The following is a 25,703-nucleotide window of genomic DNA, read 5'->3' on the forward strand; positions in this document are numbered from 1 at the left end:
ATGTATTTTAATTCACGATAGCTCCCGGCCAAAGAAATCAATTTTGTTTTCATTTGACGCGAGTGCAGTAGACAAAGAGGAAACAGCAAAATCACTAAATGTAAACATGGGTCACATGGAGACTACCCACTTCCCTATTACAACTCAGACTGCTCTGCGCATCAGACCTGTATCTACGATATTTCCGAACCAGGGCAATAGTAGATAGTGGCATCCCTCGAGCGTTTGAGATAGGACGTCCAAAATTTAAAAAAAAATCGAATTTTCAAAACTACGTTCATTTTGTAGCGCACGTCTTTTTGAAGACTCTGATACATAAAACATACGTTTCCGAGGAATTGTAAGACATGTTATCTGATCTTAAGTGTGCCAAAGTGCAGCGCCACACCTCTTCACACAGCATTCTTCTATCGCACGTCACTGTATTTCGGTTTGTGGAATTGAAACACGTATATTTTGTACTGGATGCCATCCAACTATATTCAGGACAGCGGAAATTAAAATGTCCTATGGTGCCTCTCCTGCTTCCAGTCGGCCGGTTTGACATCCTGTCCCTCTTTTTCTTTCTTTCTCTTTTTTTTTTTTTAAAAAAAAAAACTGTTCAGAAAATTTGCACTCTTTATTCCCTATTAGCTAACAACTTGCTCCTTTGTGTAACATAAAATTAAGTATAGGATACATAAAGCCAATAAAGAGAAGAGACAAGCAAGACAGTACACATTTCTTCAATCCTTAGCTCTTGGAATTTTTCTCTCTTTAATCTTGCTACAGCTTTACATGGCATGCTTTCCTTTCTGTGAAAGGATCTGTTACCTCATCAAAGTTCGTCAAACGTTTTGCTACTTGAAAAAACGAAATGTCGTTGTCTAATACTGAAAAAGCTGTAATCACAAATAGACCCAAGACTGGTGTGGTTTCTCGACCTGATTACCTATTTTTGTCACTGTCTGCGAGATAAAACAAAATAGGCCTTTATAATACTGCAGCAATTGTAACACACACCAAGTAAACGAGACTGTTTTGGCAGAAATGGTCATTTTTATAACATAGCAGAATATAATTCACGAAGTACCAATATCAAATGCCTATTAGGCCTACTACAAGCAAAAAGCTTTATGTTAGGAAATAGTTTAACACTTCATTCATACGCTTCGGTTTCTCGAGCATGAGATCGAAAAGGACTAGTGCGAAATTTTTATTGAAATTTGGAATCGACTTATTCTTCCATAATTTGTGTGATGTCCCCGTTTCTTCTCCTTCCTCGTTCTAACAAACAATGTTGTCATCACTAATTCTGCATTTATTCCTGCCAATGTCAAAGGTTATTGGCTGGTTAACTTCACTAACTCTGCCAGAATCACCAGTTTAGTTATCCCGCGATTATTCTCTTAGGCATTGTTACGTGTTCGTACAACGTGTTTTCCGCGCTACTTCCAGAATAGACCTTAAAGTGACTGCTAGCCGGAGACGGTACAACTGGCCCTTGCTAGTATAGCGATTTGGCCAAAAATTTTCTGTCAAAATTTCATTTTCTTGGATACACCGAGAAGATAATACGTAATCTTTCTTACCTGTTATTCCTCTTAGCCATTTATTCGCACTCTGGTATCTGAATCTATTGATTTCACTGGTAATCGTAACAACGCTCATCGTTCGCAAACCCTATCAACCACATAATCAGACAGTGGTTGGCATTCTTTTGTTCGGCTATACTCTGCTCAACTCGTATAGCCCATTTTGTCTGCAGGAAAGTTTATTTCTAGATGTGACGAAGATCCCACTGACAGAGACATCACGTACACTATGCACACATTCACAAATCAACTTATGATTCATTCAGAAATCAACTTAGAATGTGTTCAACAATGTTCAAAAACCGACAGGGACACATTTCAAAGTCATGAACAATCGATAGACCAACGTGCACTGGATGCTAGGCGCTTTGTGAAACAAGTTTTATACGTATTTGCCCCCCACCCCCCCATGCTCCTAGATCCAGGGCTGCTTCCCAATCTGGAAGCTTGAGCGCGCCAGTGAAATTTTTCCCGGTAGCACCTAGCTGCTTTTTTTTTTTTCCTTCTGTGACTGCTTACACAGCCAACAGCCACATTTCTGTAGCCAGAAGCGGAAGAAGATACTACTCAACTGCGCATGCGCATGATCCCACTCGTAACTGCTAAAACATATCTAATGTTAACAGTTGTGACGTCATGCTCATCGGAGGCAATTTGTTGTTACGAAGCATTGCATAGTCTTCCTAAAGCCTATGACACATTTTGCTGTTGGCAGACACTTGTATGAGCACTGTGTTTTGTTGCTGTATATGGCGCATCTCCTGTGCAAGTTTTATTTTAGTTTTTTCTCTTGTTCACGTTTTATGGCTGCAGTACGATTCTGCAGTAGCAGGATACAGTAATATCCCTTGTTAGAGTATTGGCACTTACCAGTCAAAATTACAAAAATTTCACTGAGAACAAAAACAATGAAAAATTCCTGGAATTCAAAAAAATTCCCGGTTTTCTCCCGGATGAAAAAATTCCCGGATTTGTCCCAGATCTCCCAGTTGTCCCAGGTCGTAGACACCCTGTAATTGGTATACAGTCTGGACCAGAAGACTTGCTTTTATTAAGTGATTTAAGTTGCTTCACTACTCCAAGGATATTTACTTCTACATTACTCATGTTGGCAGTTCTTCTCGATTCGAATTCTGGAATGTTTACTTTGTCTTCTTTTGTGAAGGCATTTCGGAAGGTTGGTTTGGCAGCACTGTCTTTGATAGTATCTCCATTGCTATCATGCGGAGAAGGCATTGATTGTTTCTTGCTGCTAACATACTTCACATACGACCAGAATCTCTTTGGATTTTCTACCAGGTTTCGAAACAAAGTTTTGTTGTGGAAACTGTTATAGTCATCCCGCATTTAAGTCCGCACTAAATTTCGAGATTCTGTAAAAGATCGCCAATCTTGGGGATTTTGCGTCTGTTTAAATGTTTGTTTTGTTGTTTCTGCAACAGTGTTCTAACCTATTTTGTGTACCAACGAGGATCAGTTCCGTCGTTTGTTAATTTATTTGGTATAAATCTCTCAATTGCTGCTGATACTATTTCTTTGAATCGAAGCCACATCTGGTCTACACTTACATTATTAATTTGGAATGAGTGGAGACAGTCTCTTAGGAAGGCGTCAAGTGAATTTTTATCTGCTTTTTTGAGTAGGTATTTTTTCACTTATTTTTCGAGGATTTGGGGATTACAATATTCAATCCCGCTGCGACAACTCTGTGTTCACTAATCCCTGAATCGGTTTTGATGCTCATTATTAGCTCAGGATTATTTGTTGCTAAGAGATCAAGTGTGTTTTCACAATGGTTTATTAATCGCGTGGGCTCATGAACTAACTGCTTGAAATAATTTTCAGAGAATGCGTTTAGCACAATTTCGGATGATATTTTATGCGTACCTCTGGAACTGTATTTTCGCCAACATATCAAGGATAAATTAAAGTCACCACCAACTGTTATTGTGTGAATCGGGTAGGTGTTTGAAATCAAACTCAAGTTTTCTTTGAACCTTTCAGCAACTGTATCATCTGAATTGGGAGGTCGGTAAAAGGATCCAATTCTTATTTTATTCCAGTTGCCAACAATTACCTCTGCCCATATTAACTCACAGGAAGAATCTACTTCAGTTTCGCGACAAGATAAACTACTTCTGACAGCAACAAACAAGCCACTGCCAACCGTGTTTAGCCTATCCTATTGGAACACCATTAGGTTCTTCGCAAAAATTTCAGCTGAGCTTATATCCGGCCAGCTTTCAGTGCCTATAACGATTTGAGCATCAGTGCTTTCTATTGGCACTTGGGGCTCTGGTACTTTCCCAACACAGCTAACACAATTTACAACTGTTATACCAATGGTTGTCTTCTTCCAGATTCCAACATATAACAACCAGATGGTGACTTTCTCTTGACACCCTTTTGCCAAATTGGGGAAACCACATGAAACACAATAGGGAAAGTCACACCAATACCCCACATAACTTGTATTCCCTCACGTAACACAATTAGACCTCTAATATTGGATCTGTTTACCACATACTACTCCTCTTTTTTATCTCTTCACTATATTTTTACTTACCTAACTATTTACACTAACTGCTCCTCCAAGTTGTCAGTTCTCCCACTGGCATTTCAAATTATTATCTTTCATGTCCTTAAACATTTAAATAAGTAATTTTTGCAACATGAAGGTAGATTCCTCGCTCTCCAGGTTTTATTATGAACACCATGACTTTTGCTCAAGTACAATGTTCACACTTGCCAACAAATTTTACAATGTTCATTTATTGAATATTGTAATATCACATAAATAATAAAACCAAGAATTTGCTTAGTAAGAATCTCTGATATCAATACTTTCCAAAGAGTAGTGTGCACAAGTTTTAAATGGCAGTCCACCATCTGTCTTCTTCTGGCTTCAGTGTAAATTATAAAAGGAATTATCTGCCATTATTCATGATTGCTACTGTCTTGTACTCTTGGCTGGTACTGACACTGATGGATGCTTACGTACAAGACAGGCATACTGATCCCATATTGTATTGTATCATGATAATTTAACAAATAATCTGATGATGTCAATTTACATTCAACTGCAGAATTCTTATTGAGATCAACACTGTTACTAATATACACGTTAAAGTCTTTACAGAAATTACGAATTCCATTGGTGGAGTGAGACTGGGGAGATCTTAGTTATCTTGAGGAAAGACAAAAAGATTTCCGTGTGAAATATTAGTATTATATTATTCTGTCAACCAGACTGTCACTTACATGGTTTACAGAACCTGCAGGATATAAATCGAGATCCAATTCGGAGATTAAAATTAACAATTCACTAGTATTTGTATCAACATATATGCAGTCACTATTCTTTTCGATTTTTGCTTATTTTACATTCAACACAATACAAATCAGTGTAAATATACTATATAACTTTATATTATAATCTTTACCTTAACTGCCTGAGTGCTTTTCTTCTTCTTGGTGAAAGATTCCTCTCGGCTAGAAGAATAATCAATACGCCAGTAGCTACCTTTCCCCGGATCGTCCTTTGAGCGAGCTACTTTTGTGAAACATTTGTTCAGTGACAGGTTGTGACGTATCGAATTCTGAAAACACAGTAAATCTTCCTGACATCTCAAATCATATACCATTTAGTGTGAGAATACATATACAAAACAAAACCTTCAATGTGGATGTCCTAAAGAAATGTATCAGACTTACATAAAAGAAAAATATAGTGACTTAGCATTGAATAGCTATCACAGATACTAATTCACTTAACTGACCTTCCACCCTGTACCTGCATCTCGATAGTATGGAAACTGCTGTATGATGAACTGATAAATCTCGGAAAGAGTCATTTTCCCTTTGGGAGCATTGCTGATTGCAAGGTGAATCAACTTCGCATAGCTGTGGAAAAAACAGTCATTGTGTAAATTTGATGTTAAGACACCTTTGATTAAAGCAAAGCAAAAATATCACTTCCAACAGTTCAAATTACTAAGCACATCCATTAAAAATACAATTGTGGCCGTAAATTAAATGAGAAACAAATCCTCATGGCAAATGCATTACTGGATCTCTTCTCTTCGCACACAAGATACTGTTACTGTGCAACCCCAATTACCTACACCCCTCATCTCCCAATCTGAAAGCCTGGCCATTCAATAACTTGAAAAGTTCTTCGGCAACCACTTCCAAAAGTTTATTCTCACCTCATAGTACCACTACTTAGGCCGGTATTACACTATCAAATTTCTTTGTCAAAGATTTGATCAAAGATATGATGAAATATTCATCAAATTTATCTGACAAAGATCTTTGACGTGGCACTAAAACGGGATATCACACTGTCAACATTTTTTTCATCAAAGTTCAAGATGTCTGACAACAACTTGTTATTAACCGCAGCCATTGCATGTACCACAATTGCACTGTGTGCACATGTAGAAGAGAAGTGGGGGAAAAAAAAGGAAACATACCTGGGTGAAGCCGTGGGTTTTATGATGAGACAATAAAAGCATTCAACGAAACTTGTTACGTGAGCTCGTAATGGAGGATGTCAAGTCATACATAAATTATTTAGGAATGGACGAGCATACATTTCAGTATTTACTCAGTGAAGTGTATCCTCATATCACAAAGCACAATACTCACTTAAGAACTGTTATATCTGCAGAAGACAGGCTCACTGTAACACTCAGATTCCTTTCTACAGGAGAGAGATAAGTTAGGTTAGGTTAGGTTAGGTCAGGTCTCCGATCTTCTTAACCTATTTTTGTATTCAGGGTGTCTCACATTGTAAAGCACCTCATCAGCTTCATACATCTCTATTAATTTTGTATTTGTTGGTACACACCAATTGTATTTACTGGCCATGTTTATAAACACACTACAGATGACAGAACGCTGCAGCGATGCTAGCGCTCCACGTGGTAACATGTCATATTGCAGTGAACAGAAGACAAGTGACTTTTATGATAAAATCTACAGCAAGGCCCTAGATTTGATCAAATTTATTTGACAACAGACAAGATTTGACAAAGTGCCCTATTGCACCATCCAACTTCTTTGACAAAAATATTTGACATATCAACTTTGACAAAGAAATTTGTTAGTGTAATACCAGCCTTAACAATATCTGTCATATCCTCAACAATCTCCTCCAACCCCCACCACCACACTCTCTCTCTCTCTTTTTTGTGGTTTTAGGGTGCACAACTTCAATGGTCATTAGCGCCCTGACTACTCTAAGAATGCACCGCGAGGCACAAGTTGACAACAACAACTAAAAGGGAAAACACGATAAAAGACAGACTGACAGGCATAGGATTAAAAAACAGCATCATCAAATGTCCTTAGAGAGGTTTGTCAAATTGATAAAACGAAGAACACGAGCAGCTGCTCGTGGGTCATCCGCTAAAATGGCATCGAAAGTACTTGGCAGGTTAAGATCTAGACGCAGTGTGTTAAAATCTGGACAGGACATTAAAATGTGTCGAACCGTCAGCAAGTGCCCACATGGGCAGAACGGCGCCGGCACAGCCGTCAGCAGATGGCGATGGCTGAACCGGCGGTGCCCAATTCTTAACCGGGCCAAAACTACCTCCTCCCGCCGAGAAGGGCGTGAGGAGGACGTCCAAGCCACGGGAAGAGGTTGTAAGGCCGAAGCTGCTTGTCTGTAAGTGCAGCCCAATCGGCATGCCACAGCGATAAAATGCGCCGACAAATGACCCTGCTAAAATCGGACGAAGGGACACAACAAGAAGCTGTCCGAGGCTGGAGGACCGCAGCCTTGGCCGCGGCATCTGCAGCTTCGTTCCCAGGGATACCGACATGGCCAGGAACCCACATAAAGCTAACCGGAGAACCGTCGTCCACCAGCTGCTGAAGAGAGCGTTGGATCCGGTGCACGAAAGGGTGAACCGGATACGGATCACCGAGGCTCTGGAGAGCGCTCAGGGAATCTGAACAGATGACATAAGCAGAATGTCGGTGGCGGCAGATGTAAAGAACAGCCTGGTAGAGGGCAAAGAGCTCAGCTGTGAAGACCGAACAATGGCCATGGAGCCGGTATTTGAAACTTTGTGCCCCGACAATAAAGGAACACCCGACCCCGTCATTGGTCTTAGAGCCATCGGTATAAATGAAAGTCATGTTGATGAACTTCGAACGAAGTTCCAAAAAACGGGAGTGGTAGACCGAACCGGGGGTAATCTCTTTTGGGAGCGAGCTGAGGTCAAGGTGAACGCGGACCTGAGCCTGGAGCCAAGGTGGCGTGTGGCTCTCACCCACTCGAAAGGTTGCAGGGAGTGAAAAATTAAGGTGTTGAAGGAGGCGACGAAAGCGAACTCCAGGGGGTAGCAGGGCAGAGACATACAACCCGTATTGACGGTCGAGAGAGTCGTCAAAAAAGGAACGATAAGACGGATGGTCGGGCATTGACAGTAGCCGACAGGCATACCGACAAAACAGTATATCGCGCCGGTAGGTGAGTGGCAATTCGCCAGCGTCAGCATGAAGACTCTCTACGGGACTAGTATAAAATGCTCCGATCGCAAGTCGTAAACCCCGATGTTGTATGGAGTTGAGGCGGCGTAAGATGGATGGCCGTGCAGAGGAGTATACGAAGCTCCCATAATCCAGCTTGGAGCGGACGATCGACCGATATAGACGAAGTAGGACGGTTCGATCCGCTCCCCACGACATACCACTGAGAACACGGTGGACATTTAAAGAACGGGTACAACGGGCGGCCAAATATGACACATGTGGAGACCAGCTAAGTTTCCTGTCAAATGTAAGGCCTAAAAATTTGGTTGTCTCCATGATTGGGAGAGCAACGGGACCGAGTCGTAAGGACGGTGGGAGAAACTCTTTGTAGCGCCAAAAGTTAATACAGACCGTCTTCTCGGCAGAAAAACGGAAGCCATTGGCGACACTCCAGGAGTAAAGACGGTCAAGAGAACGCTGAAGACAGCGCTCCAGGACACGTGTACACTGCGCGCTGCAATAGATGGTAAAATCGTCCACAAAAAGGGAGCCTCAGACATCAGCTGGGAGGCAATCCATTATTGGATTGATTGCGATGGCGAAGAGAGCGACACTCAAAACTGAGCCCTGTGGCACCCCATTCTCCTGGCGAAAGGTGTCGGACAGGACAGAACCCACACGTACCCTCAACTGTCGATCCATTAAAAAGGAACGAATAAAAAGAGGGAGGCGACCGCGAAGGCCCCATGTATGCATGGTGCGGAGAATGCCCGCCCTCCAACAGGTGTCGTAAGCCTTCTCCAAATCAAAGAACACAGCCGCGGTCGGGCGCTTCCGCAATAAGTTATTCATAATGAAGGTCGACAAGGTAACCAGATGGTCAACAGCAGAGCGGCGCCTACCAAATCCACATTGTACATTGGTAAGTAGGCGTCGAGACTCGAGCAGCCAAACCAATCGAGAGTTAACCATTCGCTCCGTCACTTTACAGACACAGCTGGTAAGCGAGATAGGTCGATAACTGGAAGGCAAGTGCTTGTCCTTCCCCGGCTTAGGAATCGGGACAACAATAGACTCGCGCCAGCATGCGGGAACATGTCCCTCAATCCAGATGCGATTGTATGTACGAAGAAGAAAACCTTTACCCGCAGGAAAAAGGTTCTTCAGCATCTGAATATGAATAGAATCAGGCCCTGGAGCGGAGGACCGTGATCGGCCAAGTGCGTTTTCGAGTTCCCGCATGGTGAATGGGGCATTATAACTTTCACAATTCGAGGAGCGGAAGTTAGGTGGCCTAGCCTCCTCTGCCTGTTTGCGGGGGAGGAAGGCAGGGTGGTAATGAGCGGAGCTCGAAACCTCTGCGAAAAAGCGGCCGAAGGCATTGGAGACAGCCTCAGGGGCCACAAGGACGTCATTCGCGACCTTCAAGCCAGAAACTGGTGAGTGGACCTTAGTGCCAGATAGCCGGCGCAGGCTACCCCAGACAACAGAAGAAGGAGTAAAACTGTTGAAGGTGCTTGTGAAAGCAGCCCAGCTGGCTTTCTTGCTTTCTTTGATAATACGACGACACTGAGCACGTAATCGTTTATAATTGATACAATTCGCCACTGTAGGGTGGCGTTTAAATGTGCGTAAAGCACGTCGACGAGCACGTAAAGCGTCTCTACATGCTGCGGACCACCAGGGGACCGGTACGCGACGTGGAGAAGAAGTAGGGTGAGGGATGGAATATTCAGCAGCAGCGAGAATGACTTCCGTGAGGTGTGCGACCTGACGATCGCAGCTTGTGAAGGTTTGATCCTGAAAGGTCGCCCTGGAAGAGAAGAGCCCCCAGTCTGCCTTGGAGATGGTCCAACTAGAGGAGCACGGAGAGGGGGTATGCTGCAGGAGATGGATAACACACGGGAAGTGGTCGCTCGAACATGTATCAGCAAGTGCATACCACTCAAACCGGCGTGCAAGTTGGGGAGTACATATAGAGAGGTCTAAATGGGAATAGGTGTGAGATGTGTCCGAAAGAAAAGTAGGGGCGCCAGTATTGAGGCAGACAAGATTGAGCTGGTTGAAAAGGTCTGCTAACAAGGAGCCCCTCGGGCAGGATGCTGGAGAGCCCCAAAGGGGATGGTGGGCATTGAAGTCTCCAGTTAACAAAAATGGTGCAGGTAGCTGAGCAATAAGTTGCATCATGTCTGCCCTGGTAACGGCAGATGACGATGGAGTGTAAACGGTACAAAAGGAAAACGTAAAAGTGGGGAGAGTAATGCGGATGGCAACTGCCTGCAGGCCGGTGTGCAACGTGATGGGATCGTAGTAAATATCATCCCGGACCAGCAACATAACCCCTCCATAAGCTGGGACACCTACCACAGGGGGTAGGTCAAAACGCACAGAGGTGTAGTGTGCCAAGGCAATTTGATCGCATGGGTGTAACTTCGTTTCCTGGAGGGCTACGACGAGCGGACGGTGCAAGCGGAGCAGCAACTTCAAGTCCTCTCGGTTGGAGCGAATGCTGCGAATATTCCAGTGAATAAGTGCCATCGTAAGAAGAAAAGGAAGATGAAAGAAGGGGTCACCTCGAAGGCCGCTGAGGGCCTGGCTTCGAGCGAGCACTGCTGCCGCTGTCAGTAGGCGGACAGTCATCGTCCATTGGGTCTATAGGTTCATCGGCCATCTCGGGAGGATGGCCGGGAGGGGGAGCTCCCTCTGCCGGTGAACGGCCAGATGTACGGCTACCAGCGGTGCGGCCAGGCGAAACGGATGACGGCCTGGGGCGGCAACCGCTGGGTGGCGCAGGAGAAGAAATGCGCCGTGGCGGAGAAGGAGAACTGTGCTTCCTATGAGCCTTTTTGGAAGGACGTTTGGTGGAAGTACCGGTCGAAGGCTGGGAGGTCGAGGTACGTAGGAAGTCTGTACGGGATGGTTCCTTCTTGAAGGCCCGTGCATCTGACTTCGGTGTCTTCGTCTTAGCAGAAGCTGATGAAGGGGCTGGTGTCTGTGGGGTGATGGGAGGAAGAGGAGACGTCGACCGCGCGATCTTAGCACTGGCCGAACGGACGAAAGTGGTGCTGAAGGTCAGATCGCATGTCTGGGTTGCTACCTCCCTGGTAGTCCGAGGAGAGGCGAGCACAGGACTGTATTTCCCCGCTGGGAGCAGCGCGGGCTTCCTACTAGCCAATAGCTTGCGAGCAGCCGAGGTGGACACTTTCTCTTTGACCCGAATTTCTTGGATACAGCGTTCTTCCTTATAGACAGGACAGTCGCGGGAGGATGCGGCATGGTCACCCTGACAGTTCACACAACAAGGAGACGGAGGTGGACAGTCACCCTCATGGGCATCCCTGCCACAAGTGACACATTTAGCCGCATTGGAACAAGACTGTCGAGTGTGATTGAAACGCTGACACTGGTAGCAGCGCATAGGTGTCGGGACATAGGGGCGAACAGAAATAACCTCGTAGCCCGCCTTGATGCGCGATGGCAGCTTAACACTATCGAAGGTCAAGAAAAGTGTCCGGGTCGGTACAAGGTCATTGTTGACCTTTTTCATGACCCTATGGACAGCCGTCACGCCCTGCTCAGCGAGGAAAGATTGAATCTCCTCGTCAGTCAATCCGTCGAGGGAGCTAGTATAGACTACACCACGAGACGAATTCAAAGTTCGGTGGGCCTCCACCCGGACAGGGAACGTGTACAGGAGTGTAGCCCGAAGCAGTTTTTGTGCCTGAAAGGCACTCTCAGTTTCTAGTAATAAGGTACCGTTACGCAACCTGGTACAAGATTTGACAGATCCGGCTATGGCATCTACGCCCTTCTGGATAACGAAAGGGTTGACAGAGGATAAATCCTTTCCGTCCTCAGATCGAGAAACGACGAGGAACTGTGGGGCAGGCGGTAGTACTTTTGTCACTGGTGGCTGGTCACGTTTCCGTTTTTGGGCAGAAGTCGAGAGAGATGGAGTAGAATCCATTGCGGAGGAATCCCCCATGATTGCCAGCGTCTCCGATGGCGCGCTCCTTCCTTGTGGGGACCCTCTCAGAGGGCACTCCCGCCTTAGGTGAATGTTTACACCTCAGGTCACACCTCCCGAGAAACAGACGGAGGGACCAATCAGCATGGTCAGAAGGTATCAGCTCAGGCAATCACCCCTCCCCGGGCCTGGCCTTTACCAGGGGGTACGCGCGTGCCTTACATGTCTACCCAGGGCGGGGAATTCCGCGTTACCCCGTCACCGGCTACACGTGCGAACGCGTGGGTCGGCCTTCAGGCACGCACAGGGAGGAAGGAAGAAGAGGAAAAAGAAGAGAGAGAGGGAGAAAGAGGACAGACTGTCTCAAACGCCGAGGCGGAGACCTGAGAAGGCAAGGAGAAGAAGGCAATGAGAAGGCAAGGAGAAGAAGGCAATGAGAAGGCAATGAGAAGGCAAGGAGAAGAAGGCAATGAGAAGGCAAGGAGAAGTCAAGGGAAAGAGGAAGGAAGACAGTGAGGTGGAGAAGAGCAAAGAAAGGAACCACCAAAAGGAAGGAAGAAACGAGAAGTGAAAAACCAAAAGGACCACAATCATAGGTCGTGAAACCGTCCGTCTCCGGACGCAGGCGCTAACTACCCCCGTGAGGGGGATGGACTCCTTTTAGTCGCCTCTTACGACAGGCAGGAATACTTCGGGCTTATTCTAATCCCCGGACCTGCAGGGGGACCCCCACACTCAAAACCCCTCACAGAATGCAGACCCTGCCTTGCTGACCTTTTCCAACTGTCATGTTCCTGCAAACTCCCTCCCAATATTGCGTGAAATCCAGAATCCACATAAACCCAAAACACTTGTTCAAGTTACTTACAAAAAGCCTAAATCCCAGAGAAGTTTAGGTCCTATATCAAGGCCTCACATTCAGCCCCACACAAAGAATTAATCATACTGGTCTCATCAAAAACCTACTCTCTTCCTCCCAAACCTTCAGGGGAAACAGTCGTTTGCCACCACTCCTCTCCAACCTAACCCAGTCAAAACCCAGCAATACACCATTGTTCTTGCAGTTCATACCTCTGCCAAACCGTGATTCTCCCCCACCCCCACCTAACTATGCAGTGATTCCTTACCTTCAGCTTGGCTTTACCCTCCTTCCCTACATCCCTTCTTAAAAACACAAACCTCTCTATAAAAGCAAGAGTAGCCACCTACAACCTTAAAACAGATCCAAATCTGATTCTCTCCCCTGCAGGCAACAGCTTCGCCTCTGTTGTGATGAACAGCACTGACTGCCTGACAGTAGGTGCCCACCAACTACCTGATAATTCAACCTGCAAACCCTGTGATACCATCCCAAAAGTCCAACCTACAGTTCTGATTCAGATCCCTTGGCTCATCTCAGAACCTCTCCCCACATCCATCTTCCTCCTCATCTCAATTACTATCTCCACACTTGCCTCCTACATGCCTTCCAAAATAGATAAACTTAGATGCATCATTGTAATTGGTTGTTGTTCTCCTCCAGAAAGAGTCTCAGCTCTTGTTGACCAATATTTAAAACCCAAAAAATGCATCCTAACTTCCCACATCAAGAATTCAAACCACTTTCTTCATCACCTCTCAACCATCCCCACCTCAATGCCACCTAGATCCCTGCTTGTCACTACTGCTGCCATCTAGCTAAACACCAACATACTTTATGCACTTGATGAATGACAGACAGTGTGTGTGTGATGTATTTTATTGTTTATTTTTATTTTGGGCTAATCAGTATCGGACCACATGCCCATCTTCATTATAAACCTGTCAAATCACACCCTTACCCATATATACTTCTCATTTATCTACACATACTTCTAATTTGAAGGCAAGATAAAAAAAAAAAGCCCACAGCATAATCATGGGCTTCCGCATGGCACCCTTATAAGCCAACCTCATCACCCAGAAAACACCTTCCTTCTCGCAACGTAACAATCCCAAATCTTTCATGTGGTTCTGGTTCATTGGTGATATATCTATGATCTGGATCCAAACCTCGACACAGTGTTTTAATGGGACATCCTACCCTAACAATACATTTCCTCAACAGTAGCAGCCGATACCAGTATTATTTTTCGAATTTTGGACAGTTTAATATTATCTCAGTTGCTTCCCTGAAAACTTTCATATAATTTTATACACAGTATGCTATATTTCAAGCTAAAATATATGAAAAGGAATTATTTTATAAAATATTTTAGTTTCAATGTTACAATCGATAAGTATTAGTTGTACATTAAAATTTCTATTATTAATTATACAATCCTGTACTGTTTATTATGTTTATTTCTGGAGTCATTTATGAAACAATAATCGAAATTAATAATGTTATGAAAACTAGTAGAAATTCATTTGTTAAGAAAATTGTAAACCCTTTGGAAGATTGTTATTTCCGCAGGGTGTGGGAGTCGTAAGCTTGCCTCTGATGTAATCAGATGTATTTTTGTATAATAGGTGCAAACAATGTAATTTTGGCTTTGTTAATGAAAAAATCAAAATACTGTATGATATACTGAAATGTGAGAAAATCAGTGGAAAATATACTTACGTAAAAATTCTGCAACAACAATCTTCCAATTTATTTAGTTCAAATCAACTGTGAGGACCTGATGTTAGATTTTCAACTTCAAGAATCAGACCCCTAGACAACAAGAACTGGAGCCATCTCAACATGGCAAACTAAGTAAACTTGAACATTTGTTGTAATAATCGTTCCTCTCAAATCTTCACAAGAGACTTTGCTTATTAATTACTTGGACTGGGCATTGTTTAATCTGGACAACAGATGGAAGAAGGAAGGAGGTGGGAGATTACAGTGTCTACCTTGACAGACCTCCATCTCCCTTATGGCTCCATACAACATCTGCCTGTATCGAACTCACTGACTGCCAACAGTTATCTGTGTTCTAATAGCTGCCATCCCTTCCACACTACACTGAAAAGCCTCTCTCATATAGTCCAGCCACCTGTGGATGGACAACCATTTGCCCAGTATTCTGAAGGTCTTACTGAGACCTTTAAAGACAAGCATTACCCTCCAAATCTAGTCCACATAAGATTTTCCGAGCCTTATCCACAGAAGCCTCTAATTCTCTGACTATCTCCAGCAACCAACTGCAGAGAAGCACCCTCCTCTCCACTCCCTCAGCATCCTGGACCAAGACAATTTAACCTTATCCTTCACTAGGCCCCTGATGGCTTATCACCGTCCCCAGAAATGAGGAGCATTCTCCCACAGCCCCTTGAACCCCACCCAAAGTGTTACTCCGCTGCAAAAACAATCTACAAAAGCTCCTAGTCCTCCATTATGACACTCCTACTCCCAATCCCTTGCCACATGGGTCATGCCTCTGTGCAGGACGTAGGTGCAAGTCCTGTGCAGTACACCCATCCAGCACATCCTATTCCCTTCCTGTCACAAGCTTATTCTGTCCAATCACAGGCAGGACCACCTGTGGTAGCAGACATATCATATGCTAGCTCTGATGCAATTTCTGTGCAGTCTATTAATTTAAGCATCACCACCAATCTGCTGTCCAACCAAATGAATGAACATTGCCAGCTTTGCCCAAGGGCAGTCCGCCATTCTTCGTTCTACTCTCCACTGCCTTTCTCCCCTTGCAGACTCTGGTGGAAGTATTTTATGCAAAGTTCAGAGAGAATTTGTCATCTTATTAAATCCTGTAATCTGAACGGTGATTACATAGGGAAGTATTACAAAAGTTTAGTTTTAAGATATTCTAGTACACTTTCTGTAGCTACCTTTTCTTTCTTAGCCCAATGAAGGTTTCTTTCCAGGTAGATCTCACACTATTTCACTAGGGACTTATTGCAGGTATAATTCAGTTCAAACTATTTAATGATAAGATTACTCTGTTTCCACAGGCTGCAGGTCGCTGCCTTACCTGAGAGGTGGCTTGCCATCCTTAGCTCTCGTGATGCCGGGAGGTGTGCACACTGTCCCCTCCACCCCATCTTCGGCAGCCCCATCGGCCTCTGTGCCGCCGCCCCCCACGGGAGGCGGAGTGGTGGGGCCAGTGCCCGCAGCGGCAGCCGCGCTCAACCGCGGCAGCCAGTCCACGGCGGTCAGGCTCCGGTCCAGGCCGGCCATCAGCCCCGCCGTCTCGCAGCCTGTCCACAGCAGCCCGTGTGCCGAAGCTGCACCTGTGCCCACATTCGGACTCCAACACACTCCTGCCACCTGTAACACGTCATGATATAGTTGCAGGAATGGAGGTTCTCAAGGAATTAAAAGAATAATAATAATAACAATATTATTATTATTATTTTTACACTAAACCCTCACTGATCGGGCACTCTGTAGTCTGGTCTCTCTCCGTAATCTGGTCCACATCTAAAATAGCACGCAACAATGAATTATTGTGCACAGCACTGTTGTTACTGAATTGCAATGTTAAACAATGCATTACATATTTGAAATTGTGGCATTCTATACAGTGCAGCTTCATGTCTCTAAAAGGAAACATATTATGCTAGACTTCAAGCAGAAAGTTGAAAATTTAGGTAAGTTGAACTGAGGTTCTCTGCAGAAAGCCACTGCTGCAGAGTACAATGATGGAAAAGCCACTATTTATGACATTAAAAAGAAAGAAGGCTTTATTTGACAGTGCACAACCAAATGGATAGGGAGTTGGGAAAACAGATGGTTTTGTCAAAGAGGGAGAATGAAGAACTGTACGTAGCTATTTATAGATGGTTCATACAACAACGCAGTAAAGTAATTCCAGCTATTGGCCTGATGATAAAGGAAAAAGCAGTTGCAGTTTAAAAACAACCTGGTGGTAGTAATCTGTCTGCGGCAAGTGAGGGCTGGCTCTCAAACTGCAAAAAACGACATTGTTTCCGGTAGCTGAAAGTCACCAGGGAAAGTTGCTCAGTTAACAAAAAAGATGCAGAGGGGTTTGCAAAGAAGATATGGAAGATAACAGAGGAAGAAGATTTAAATGCTGATGCCTTGTACAATGCTTATGAAACCAGACTCTTTTTACAGGATGTTTCCCTGAAAAACATTACCTGCCAAGAATGAGAAGGATGCTCATGGGTACAAGCAACAGAAACAGTGCATAACATTAATGGTGTGTTGCAACACAGTGACATAAACACACTGCCAGTGCAATATTTCACTCAGAAGACAATGTGGGTGAACAGAAAAATATTCTCTTGGTGGTTCCACAAAATATTTGTAGCAGCTGTGAGAAAAGAGCTGCAGAAGAAAAAGCTTCCACTGAAAGCTGTTCTTGTTATTGACAATGCCCCAAAAGTGGAGAGCACTTCCATAATAAAGAGCTGGAGACAAGTGTGGTCATTCACAAATGCAGGGTTGAATCCACTACTGAACAACAGCGATGAGCCAGTCAATTTGGAATCATCCACTGCTTATATTTTGTACACTGATATGTTCCACAAGCTTCCAGGAGGAGGAGAAGGACGAGAAATTGACAAAGATTTTGCTAAGTGGTTGAAAGAGGAAAATGGTGAGATAAACCAAACCTTAAAAGATGAAGAAATAATCAAAAGTGTGCAGGAAAGTATTGATGAAAGTGATGAAGAAGAGCACATCGGAGGTGAGAGCATGAAGATTTCTCACACTGCTGCTGCTAAAGCTGCAAGCTTCTTCCTGGAGTATATTATGCAACAACCAAATACATGCAGTACAATCTAATGCTTGTGAAGCAGTTGTGTGTGATAAAGCATACAATCATTGTGTATCATCATTGTGACAAATACAAATTTGGGACATGTTTCATAGTGAATGTTACAGTACTATCACAATCAAATAATGGAAAATCCAGTACTACTATATAATTAAGTATAAACTGAAGAACAACATTTTTTTTGAAAATTAACGTATTTTTGGATTTAAAAAGACACAGGCTCTATGTTTTTTACAATTGAATCTTTAGATTTAATAAAATATATCCCCAACATATTTAAAGCTGTATTTTGAACTAATAAAGTATATCCGCTATGTTATTAACATAAATTTCATACCCTTTCAATAATACAGCACTTCTACTAATCCAGCACCCATGTGTGCCAGGAATGGCCAGATTAGTGAGAGTTTAGTGTATTACCATATGGCATTAGTTTAGTGTATTACCATACGGCATTACAAAACATATACATACATAACATATTGGCATGTCAATCTTTGAATTTGACAACCAGATGGCAATTCTCAGTGTTATTCATGAAAATCTTTTATGAGACTTCTTTTAAAATCAGAGAGTGAACAGTTCACCACAGATTGTCTTATTGAGTGAGCCTTGTTCACATGCGGCACTTTCACAACTTCTTCAAGATGTGGCCACATCTCTCTTGTCCGATTTGGAAGCAGCAGAGTCTCGATCAATCGCAACAGAGAATACCATATCCTGCAGCCTTCATCATTGGGTTTTGAATTAGATGTGCGGTCTGGGGTGGATGTTCATTCTAGAATTCTTTCTACTCAAAGAGTATTAACATGGAAACACTTTTTTGGGTTTCCAGATACATAACTCTATTTAGCAAGAACCTCAAATGATTCACAACGAATTTCTCACGAAAAAGATCTGAAGATGGGCGCCCTGACTTCTGTCTGCAACCAAAAAGGAGTAATATGTAATAAGTTCCTTTCAATTTTTAGAGCACTGTTAGTGGAATGAAGCCATTGTTCCAAGGGCATGACACAAAAGTATTTTACTTTCATACGCTTTTTAAAAAAGGGAATCAATGGAATGTTATGAACCTGGTGTCAGACTTCAAAGAAGGCAAATGATCTCTTTCTCTGATAAGAGAGTCATACAGTTATATTCCAAATTACAAGAAAATTATCTTTTTAGAAGTCAATTACGAGAATGATAACAATGCTTATTTTTATTTTCTAGTATGCAGCAAACGGATCAGAATTGAGATGTTGTCTGAGGAATGAAGTACCTTGACATGGATGGTGCCTGGTGACAGAATCACAAGTAAACATACCCACATACCAGAAGCAACAATGAATGAGAGACTGTAGCATGGGCACAAACGCGCGCGCGCCCACACACACACACACACACACACACACACACACACACACACACCAGTGTCACCACCACTGCACTAGCGGGCTTGTTTGCTTATGTCACAACTCAGTGACGCTCACCCCAGTCAGCAGTCACCACCTGAGACGACAGCATCGTTTATCTACAGAGCCAGCAGTGCATAAATTGTATTATACAGAACTTTGCATAAAAGTTTATGGTCAGTTGCACTCTGTTAGAAGACTAGTATCTTGTTCTGTATCAAGTGACACATTCACAGTGAGTGACAGTATTGAATACTCATGACATTCCTGTGGACATGGATTGTAACAAAGTTAAGTACTCCATCTTTTTCATGTTATTATACATTGATCTAATATTTTATATGCTGAGGTACAATCTCAGCCCCCTCAAAGAGTAAAGCAAAGAACACACCACTGTACCTACAAATTATTTCATTTGGTATGACAAATAGTGTCGAGACTGGTCATTTCTATAGACTTTCCTCGCCTGCTTACAAAGTTGATATGTGCACCTCATTCCCATGCATTGTCCGTGCTGAGTTTGTCTCGTATATTTTGATATTTTTGTGTCTCATATAAGGCATTTAACCATGTCTGAGCCACCACAGGAAATGTCTCGAAACAAAGTTGTTCCATTTCTGATGCAGCATATTGAACAAATGCTGCTCAGTGACCGAAAGATGATAGTTACTATTGCAGTAAGCAGCACCACCGCCAGTTGCTATTTATGACTTTCACCCATTCGATAGTAACTGAAAAGATTGGTCAGAATGTCAGACACAGATGGAGCTCCATTTCGCTGCATACATCATCACAGTTAGGGTATGCAATGCATGTTTTCACAGCCGAAGTGTACCGCGGTTTAGCTCCTCTGACCACTTCTCGCCCATGCAGCACTCTGGTGGTCAGGCCAACAGAGGGCACTGATTACTTACTGTAGTCTGTTTTCATTCTTTTGGCTTATTTCTTTATTTATTTTATCATTTTTATATTATTCCATGAACTCCGTAAGCTCATTCTTAGGTATGCCATAACATTTTTATCTATAATTCAGCACAAGAGCATATCCAAATTATTGTCACTTAAATATTTCCTTTTTAAGAATTTAACTTTGATCATGCTTTTAATTTGTTGCATCTTATTACTGCAATGACTTATATATCTGGTAAATCCACTACAGACTTTAATGACTCTATTCTTCGTTTTATTCCATATTGTACAATAATGTAATTGAACAATACGTGTACGCCTACAGTTGCAACATTTAACGAGATGACAAAAATTTTGTGCCTACTGTAACCAGTTTGTTGCGAACAGTAGAGTTGTTAACAAGATGACTCTAGTATAGACCACATTTTATATATATGCGACAATGCTAGGCTGAATGTGTGATTTTCTTTTGACAATGACACTATTGCTATATTAGGACTTGGTCTTAAAACAGGTATGCCTCGTCATATATAAAGTGCATAATTTTCATATGTATGTCGGTAATACTTTTCATTATGATGTATTTTATTGTTTTTGAGCTGTAGACAATCCACTAGTTGTACTTGTGTTTTTCCTGTATTTTGGTGCAGATCTGAAGGTGGTCCTTGCTGACCGAAACCAGTAGCCAGTAGTCTGTGCCATTAGAGTCGGCACAAGTGAAAGCTCTCATTTACGCATTGCAGAAATCTTCTACTGTAGTACGCAGACAGCACAGCAAACTTTTTGTTCAATTAACAGTGACTTAAAAGACAGTTAAATTTCAGTTAGATATGGGTTCTTCTGTTCTCCTTATCAATAATGACACATATTTAAGGATCAGTAGCCCAAAATATCAAATCCTGTTTCTGTTCTGTCTGCATATAACAGACCTGGAATACCACTACTTGGCATGTGTTGTTTGCCAGCAACTTTTCATGAAATTATGAAATGTATTTCATTTCATGTACTCAGTTCTTGGAGCAGTGCAAACATTTTTCGTGTAGTCTGGTTTGATTTGTTCAACCTGCGAATTTAAGATGAAGTGTTAGAAATCAGTGTTTCAGTGGAGAGACGAGATTAGTGTTTAACATCCTGGGGAGAATGAGGTCATTACAGTTGGAACATTAGCTCAGATAAGGAAAGGATGGGAAAGGAAATCGCACGTGCCCTTTCAAAGGAACCATCATGGCATTTGTCTGAAAAGATTTAGGAAAATCACAGAAAACCTAAATCAGGGCGGTCAATTGCGGGTTTGAACTGTTGTCCTCCCAAATACGAGTCCAGCGTGCTAACACTGTGCCACCTCTCTCGGCAGTGTTCCAGTGCCTCACACTATTGTTTCTGACTTGTGTAATAAGTACAGTGAATTGTTTGAACCAGATTTAGGAAGGGCTAATTATTTTGAAGCACACATTACCAATGCAGACATTGGGCAGCCACGATTTTTTCGCACTCAGCCAGTCCCCCGTGCAATACGTGAGCAATTTGCTCACAAACTGCAAAGATGGGAAGACACAAAGTTGTCCAGCCCCTTTCTGCAAGTCAATGAGCATCGCCTTAGGTCATTTTCAAAAAGTCATCAGGAGGTTTATGTCTTTGTGTTGCTTTTAAAGCCACAGTAAACCCACAAACTGTCATGGATTTGTTTCCTCTCCCATGACCAGAGGAATGAATTAAAGGACAGTTTAGGACACCGTAGATTATTTTCTAAGACTGACGTACAGTAAGCATATTTCCAGTTACCACTGGACAAGCAGTACAAGCAATATTTTGTGGTCAACACTCACTTGAGTTTGTTCGAGTTTCAGAGACTAACGTTTAGAAGTGCTTCAGTTCCTGCCATTTTTCAACAGTTCCTGGAACAATTAACAGTAATGTCCCTTGCAGCACAAACTATTTGGACAACAATGTCATCACGTATCATATGCTTGCTGAGCATTTGGTAAATTTAGACTGCATGTTTCAAGTTCTTTCTGCAGCTGGCTTAAAGTGCAACAACGACAAGTGCTCCTTCGTCCAAAAGTTATTAAAGATCTGGCAGTGCCCCCTAACATTTAGGAGCTCCTAGCTGGCATGAGGAAGCTCACTTATTATATCGAATTCATTGCAAATGCTGCACAAATTGCTGCTATGCTGAACAGGCTGCACCGGAAAGGTATTCCCTTTGTGCATCCCAAGAATGTCAGGACACATTTCAGCTAATTTGATTCATTTTGATCCAGCTAAGCCTGTTGTGTTGGCTATGTATGCATTTTCTAAAGGGACTGGAGTGCTCCTCTCCCATAGAATTGGTTCTTCTGACAGATCTATTGCTTTTACCTCAAAAACTCTAAACAAAGTGCAGCATGATTACATTCAACTAGAAAAAGAGGTGCTTGCCATTATCTATGGTGTTACCAAGTTCCATTGTACAGTAGGTAGTTCTATTTGCTTACAGATCATGGCTTTGTTCAATCCTTCCAGGCCTGTCCTACTGTGGACAGTGCAAAAATTGCAATGTTGGGCTCCGACATTGTCTAATTACCAGTAAGAGTTGTTGGTACTTCTCTTATTTATGCAGCCACAATATTTCAATGAACCAACTGGTAACCATCTTCAGGTGAGTATAGTGATGCACACTATCGCCGGAATTGAGTTTCCAACAGAATTAGCAGTTCCTTGGTACACCATGACTGGTCCAAGCACATGCACGAGTAGCAGTGCTGCTGCGCTCAAACCCACATGAAGTAGTAGCACACTGGTGGAAGACACAGGCAAAATGATACATCATTAACAGAACACTAATTAAAAGAATCCGCTGCTGGTAGTGAAGACTGTTGTTGTTTAATATCAGATAAAATGTCTCTAATTAAGACAGCATTCTGCTGCTGTGTATTTCTCCAGCTAGAGCAAACACATTTCACGATGGTGTTCTACACATCAGTCCTGAGTAGTATGGATAGTGTGGCCAATATAAGCCATCCCATAATTACACAGAATTTTGTATACTTTGTGTTCCCTCAGTCACAGTCATCCTTTGCTGACCCAAGAAGGGCCCTAGGCTTAGATGGTGGCATAAATATACTTCTGATGTCTTATCTTCTTAAAATTCTTGAAATACTCACAGCAAAAGGTAAAAATGCAACCATTTACAAGTATCCTGTGCAGGTTTCCCTGGCGGTCTGAACTGAAGAGAATGACATATTTTATGAATATTATAACCATTCAACTTAAAAACTATGGTCCAATTTCTGTATTAAACTTCATATGTCACAAATGGCATAGGTTCTGTTCACCAAAGTCTACAAGACCCTATGTACTGGTGTGATGGATGATGGCTGGTCACATGAAGATAACGATCAGTACATGTAGGTTTACGATATACACTATGCCCAAAGTCCCATTGTCACTTCAGTGAATCAAAACATCACGGAAAGGAAGTCTGACACCCTTCTCAACTTGCACTGTAAATTTGACACTAGGACGAAGACAATTTAAATGGACTGAAAAAAGGATTCAAAGCATCAATCCCATGAGGTCAAACTATGGAAGTGTCATCAACATATCTCCAGTCTTTGTTGGCTGGAAGCATAAGTAAATCCTAATCTTTTCTAACAGACCAGATAGCTGCACTTCCACAAGATAAAATATTGCTCCGTGGGGGTAGTGCTCGATGAAGCTTGCGGGAGATCCGAGCCCCATTTCCTCCACCTGGTCTCATGGAAGTGGGGCATGGCTAGTTTAACAGCACAAACAAAAACAGCAACAGGAGTAAGTTTCAGTGTGGGACCAAAATTTAAACCCTTCTCTGACACTAATAATATAGTTTCATCCAGTTCCTTTTTAGTGGGATTAAAACACTGTGTCGACAGGTATCATCATCAGATATAGCAGACTGGACACAAAGTCGATAAAACTTAAGATGACCATTTACCGATAGCACTGCTTTGCGCTGAGTGTGTGACGTGGTTGACAACCGAGACGAAATCACCAACTGAAAATAATCTAAATCTTTGTATATAAAATCCAGTTGTCTGCTGTTGCTTTACAGGTAATTCCTTTAGCTGGATCTATATCTCTCATAGCTCTTCTGCTTCCCTTGTGGGTATGTGAGCCTTGAAGAAATGGCTCCTCTGCTTTGTGCTTCAAGTTTTGTGTGCAAGTGACCGTCTGCATACTGCCTCAAACCCCCAGCTGCTCAAAGCTATTCCTTTTCTCCTTTGTGCTTCATTACATGTGCACTTATGTACCCAAGTGTTTGTAATGGTGATGCAAATAACATCGTAAAAGTTGGTGGTTGCACGACCTTATATTCTTTTGCTTTTTGCAGACAGTTAGACAAACATTCACTATCTAACAGTCAATCATTGACGAATGAAGTGACCGTGTTGTTCAAAAGAATTCCGTGGATACCAGTGAGTATGTTGCCCCTATTTCGATTGTACAAGATGTGTGATTTTTCCTACACCTCAGTCCGGGGGCCTGAAGATGCCATAGTGTTGTGCTGAAACTGGTAGCAAAAATAAAATGAAATTGGCAATACAGAAGGCTGAGGGTATTCTTGATTGACATTTCACAGATTTGAGATGTGGTAGGTGCCATCTGTTTTTCCAAATCTCTATTGAAGTGTCTGTGATCATTATTTTTCTTCAATTCATTATTTGAAATAATTTTTTTTAAATTTTTTTATCTTTTCAACATCATTTTAATCACTATCTTTAATTTTTATTTGCGCTCATTTACCTTTATTCTTTTGGATTCTTTATCCATGACATTTTAATTATTTTTATTTGCCCACTGTAATACCCACACATTTAAAAAATACAGATCTACTTGGTTTTTTTAAGACAAAAACAATCTACAGTATTTATATTCACTGTGCATATTTTTCATTGTAAGACATACATTTTTTGGGGTGGTAACCCTCATACAAATATTTAATAGATAAATACTTCTTGCACCACAGACAAGATAAGATAAATGATAATAGTGCTTTACTTAAAAAATCTATCATGGTACACATGAGAAAGTTTCTCAGTACTCTAAAGAGAATAAAACAATGTGTGACCAGGTCTTTGATGGCTATTTTTCATGACTATATTACAATCAACAAAAATTTGGTACATCCCACTGTACTACAATTTTGCCACCACACACCACTTCATAAATGTAATTATGAGAAAACTAAATGCAAAGGTGCCTGCTTCAATACTGAAAAGGAAATCCAGCTGCCCCCATGATGGCAAGTGAAACAGACAACAAATGTATGTGCACAAATATTGCAATCACAAAGTCTTTAATATTGGTTGGTTGGTTGGTTCGGAGGAGGGGACCAAACAGCAAGGTCATCGGTCCCATAGTATTTGGGAAGGATGGGGACGGAAGTCTGCCATGCTCCTTCAAAAGAACCATCACGGCATTTGTCTGATGTGATATAGGGAAATCACGAAAAACGTGAATCAGGATGGGCAGACGTGGGTTTGAACCGTCATCCTGTAGTAGTAATGGTGGTGGTACATCAGCTGATAAAATTTTAGGACATATAACAAATTGTTAGACTACATCTCCTTGAAGTCTTAAGTTTTGTCTGATACTAAACATGAATGGGAGCAAACCCAGAGACTCCTGCAAATCCATCTTCAGA

At 42.4% G+C, this 25,703-nt stretch overlaps 1 protein-coding gene across 1 annotated transcript in view; it reads right to left on the bottom strand.

Annotated features, from left to right (window-relative positions):
* The window catches only part of LOC126175145 (forkhead box protein J3-like), a 71,565-nt gene that overhangs the window by 44,183 nt on the left and 1,679 nt on the right, over positions 1 to 25,703 (bottom strand). Inside the window, exons 2-4 of the mRNA XM_049921705.1 lie at positions 15,969 to 16,264; positions 5,354 to 5,477; positions 5,018 to 5,173 (exon numbers count right to left, since the gene is read on the bottom strand). Of these exons, the coding sequence (XP_049777662.1) occupies positions 5,018 to 5,173; positions 5,354 to 5,477; positions 15,969 to 16,174 (486 nt within the window). The 5' untranslated portion in view covers positions 16,175 to 16,264. The remainder of the gene's footprint in view (positions 1 to 5,017; positions 5,174 to 5,353; positions 5,478 to 15,968; positions 16,265 to 25,703) is intronic.

The sequence above is a fragment of the Schistocerca cancellata genome, chromosome 3, assembly GCF_023864275.1.
Source record: "Schistocerca cancellata isolate TAMUIC-IGC-003103 chromosome 3, iqSchCanc2.1, whole genome shotgun sequence".
NCBI classification, from domain to species: domain Eukaryota; kingdom Metazoa; phylum Arthropoda; class Insecta; order Orthoptera; family Acrididae; genus Schistocerca; species Schistocerca cancellata.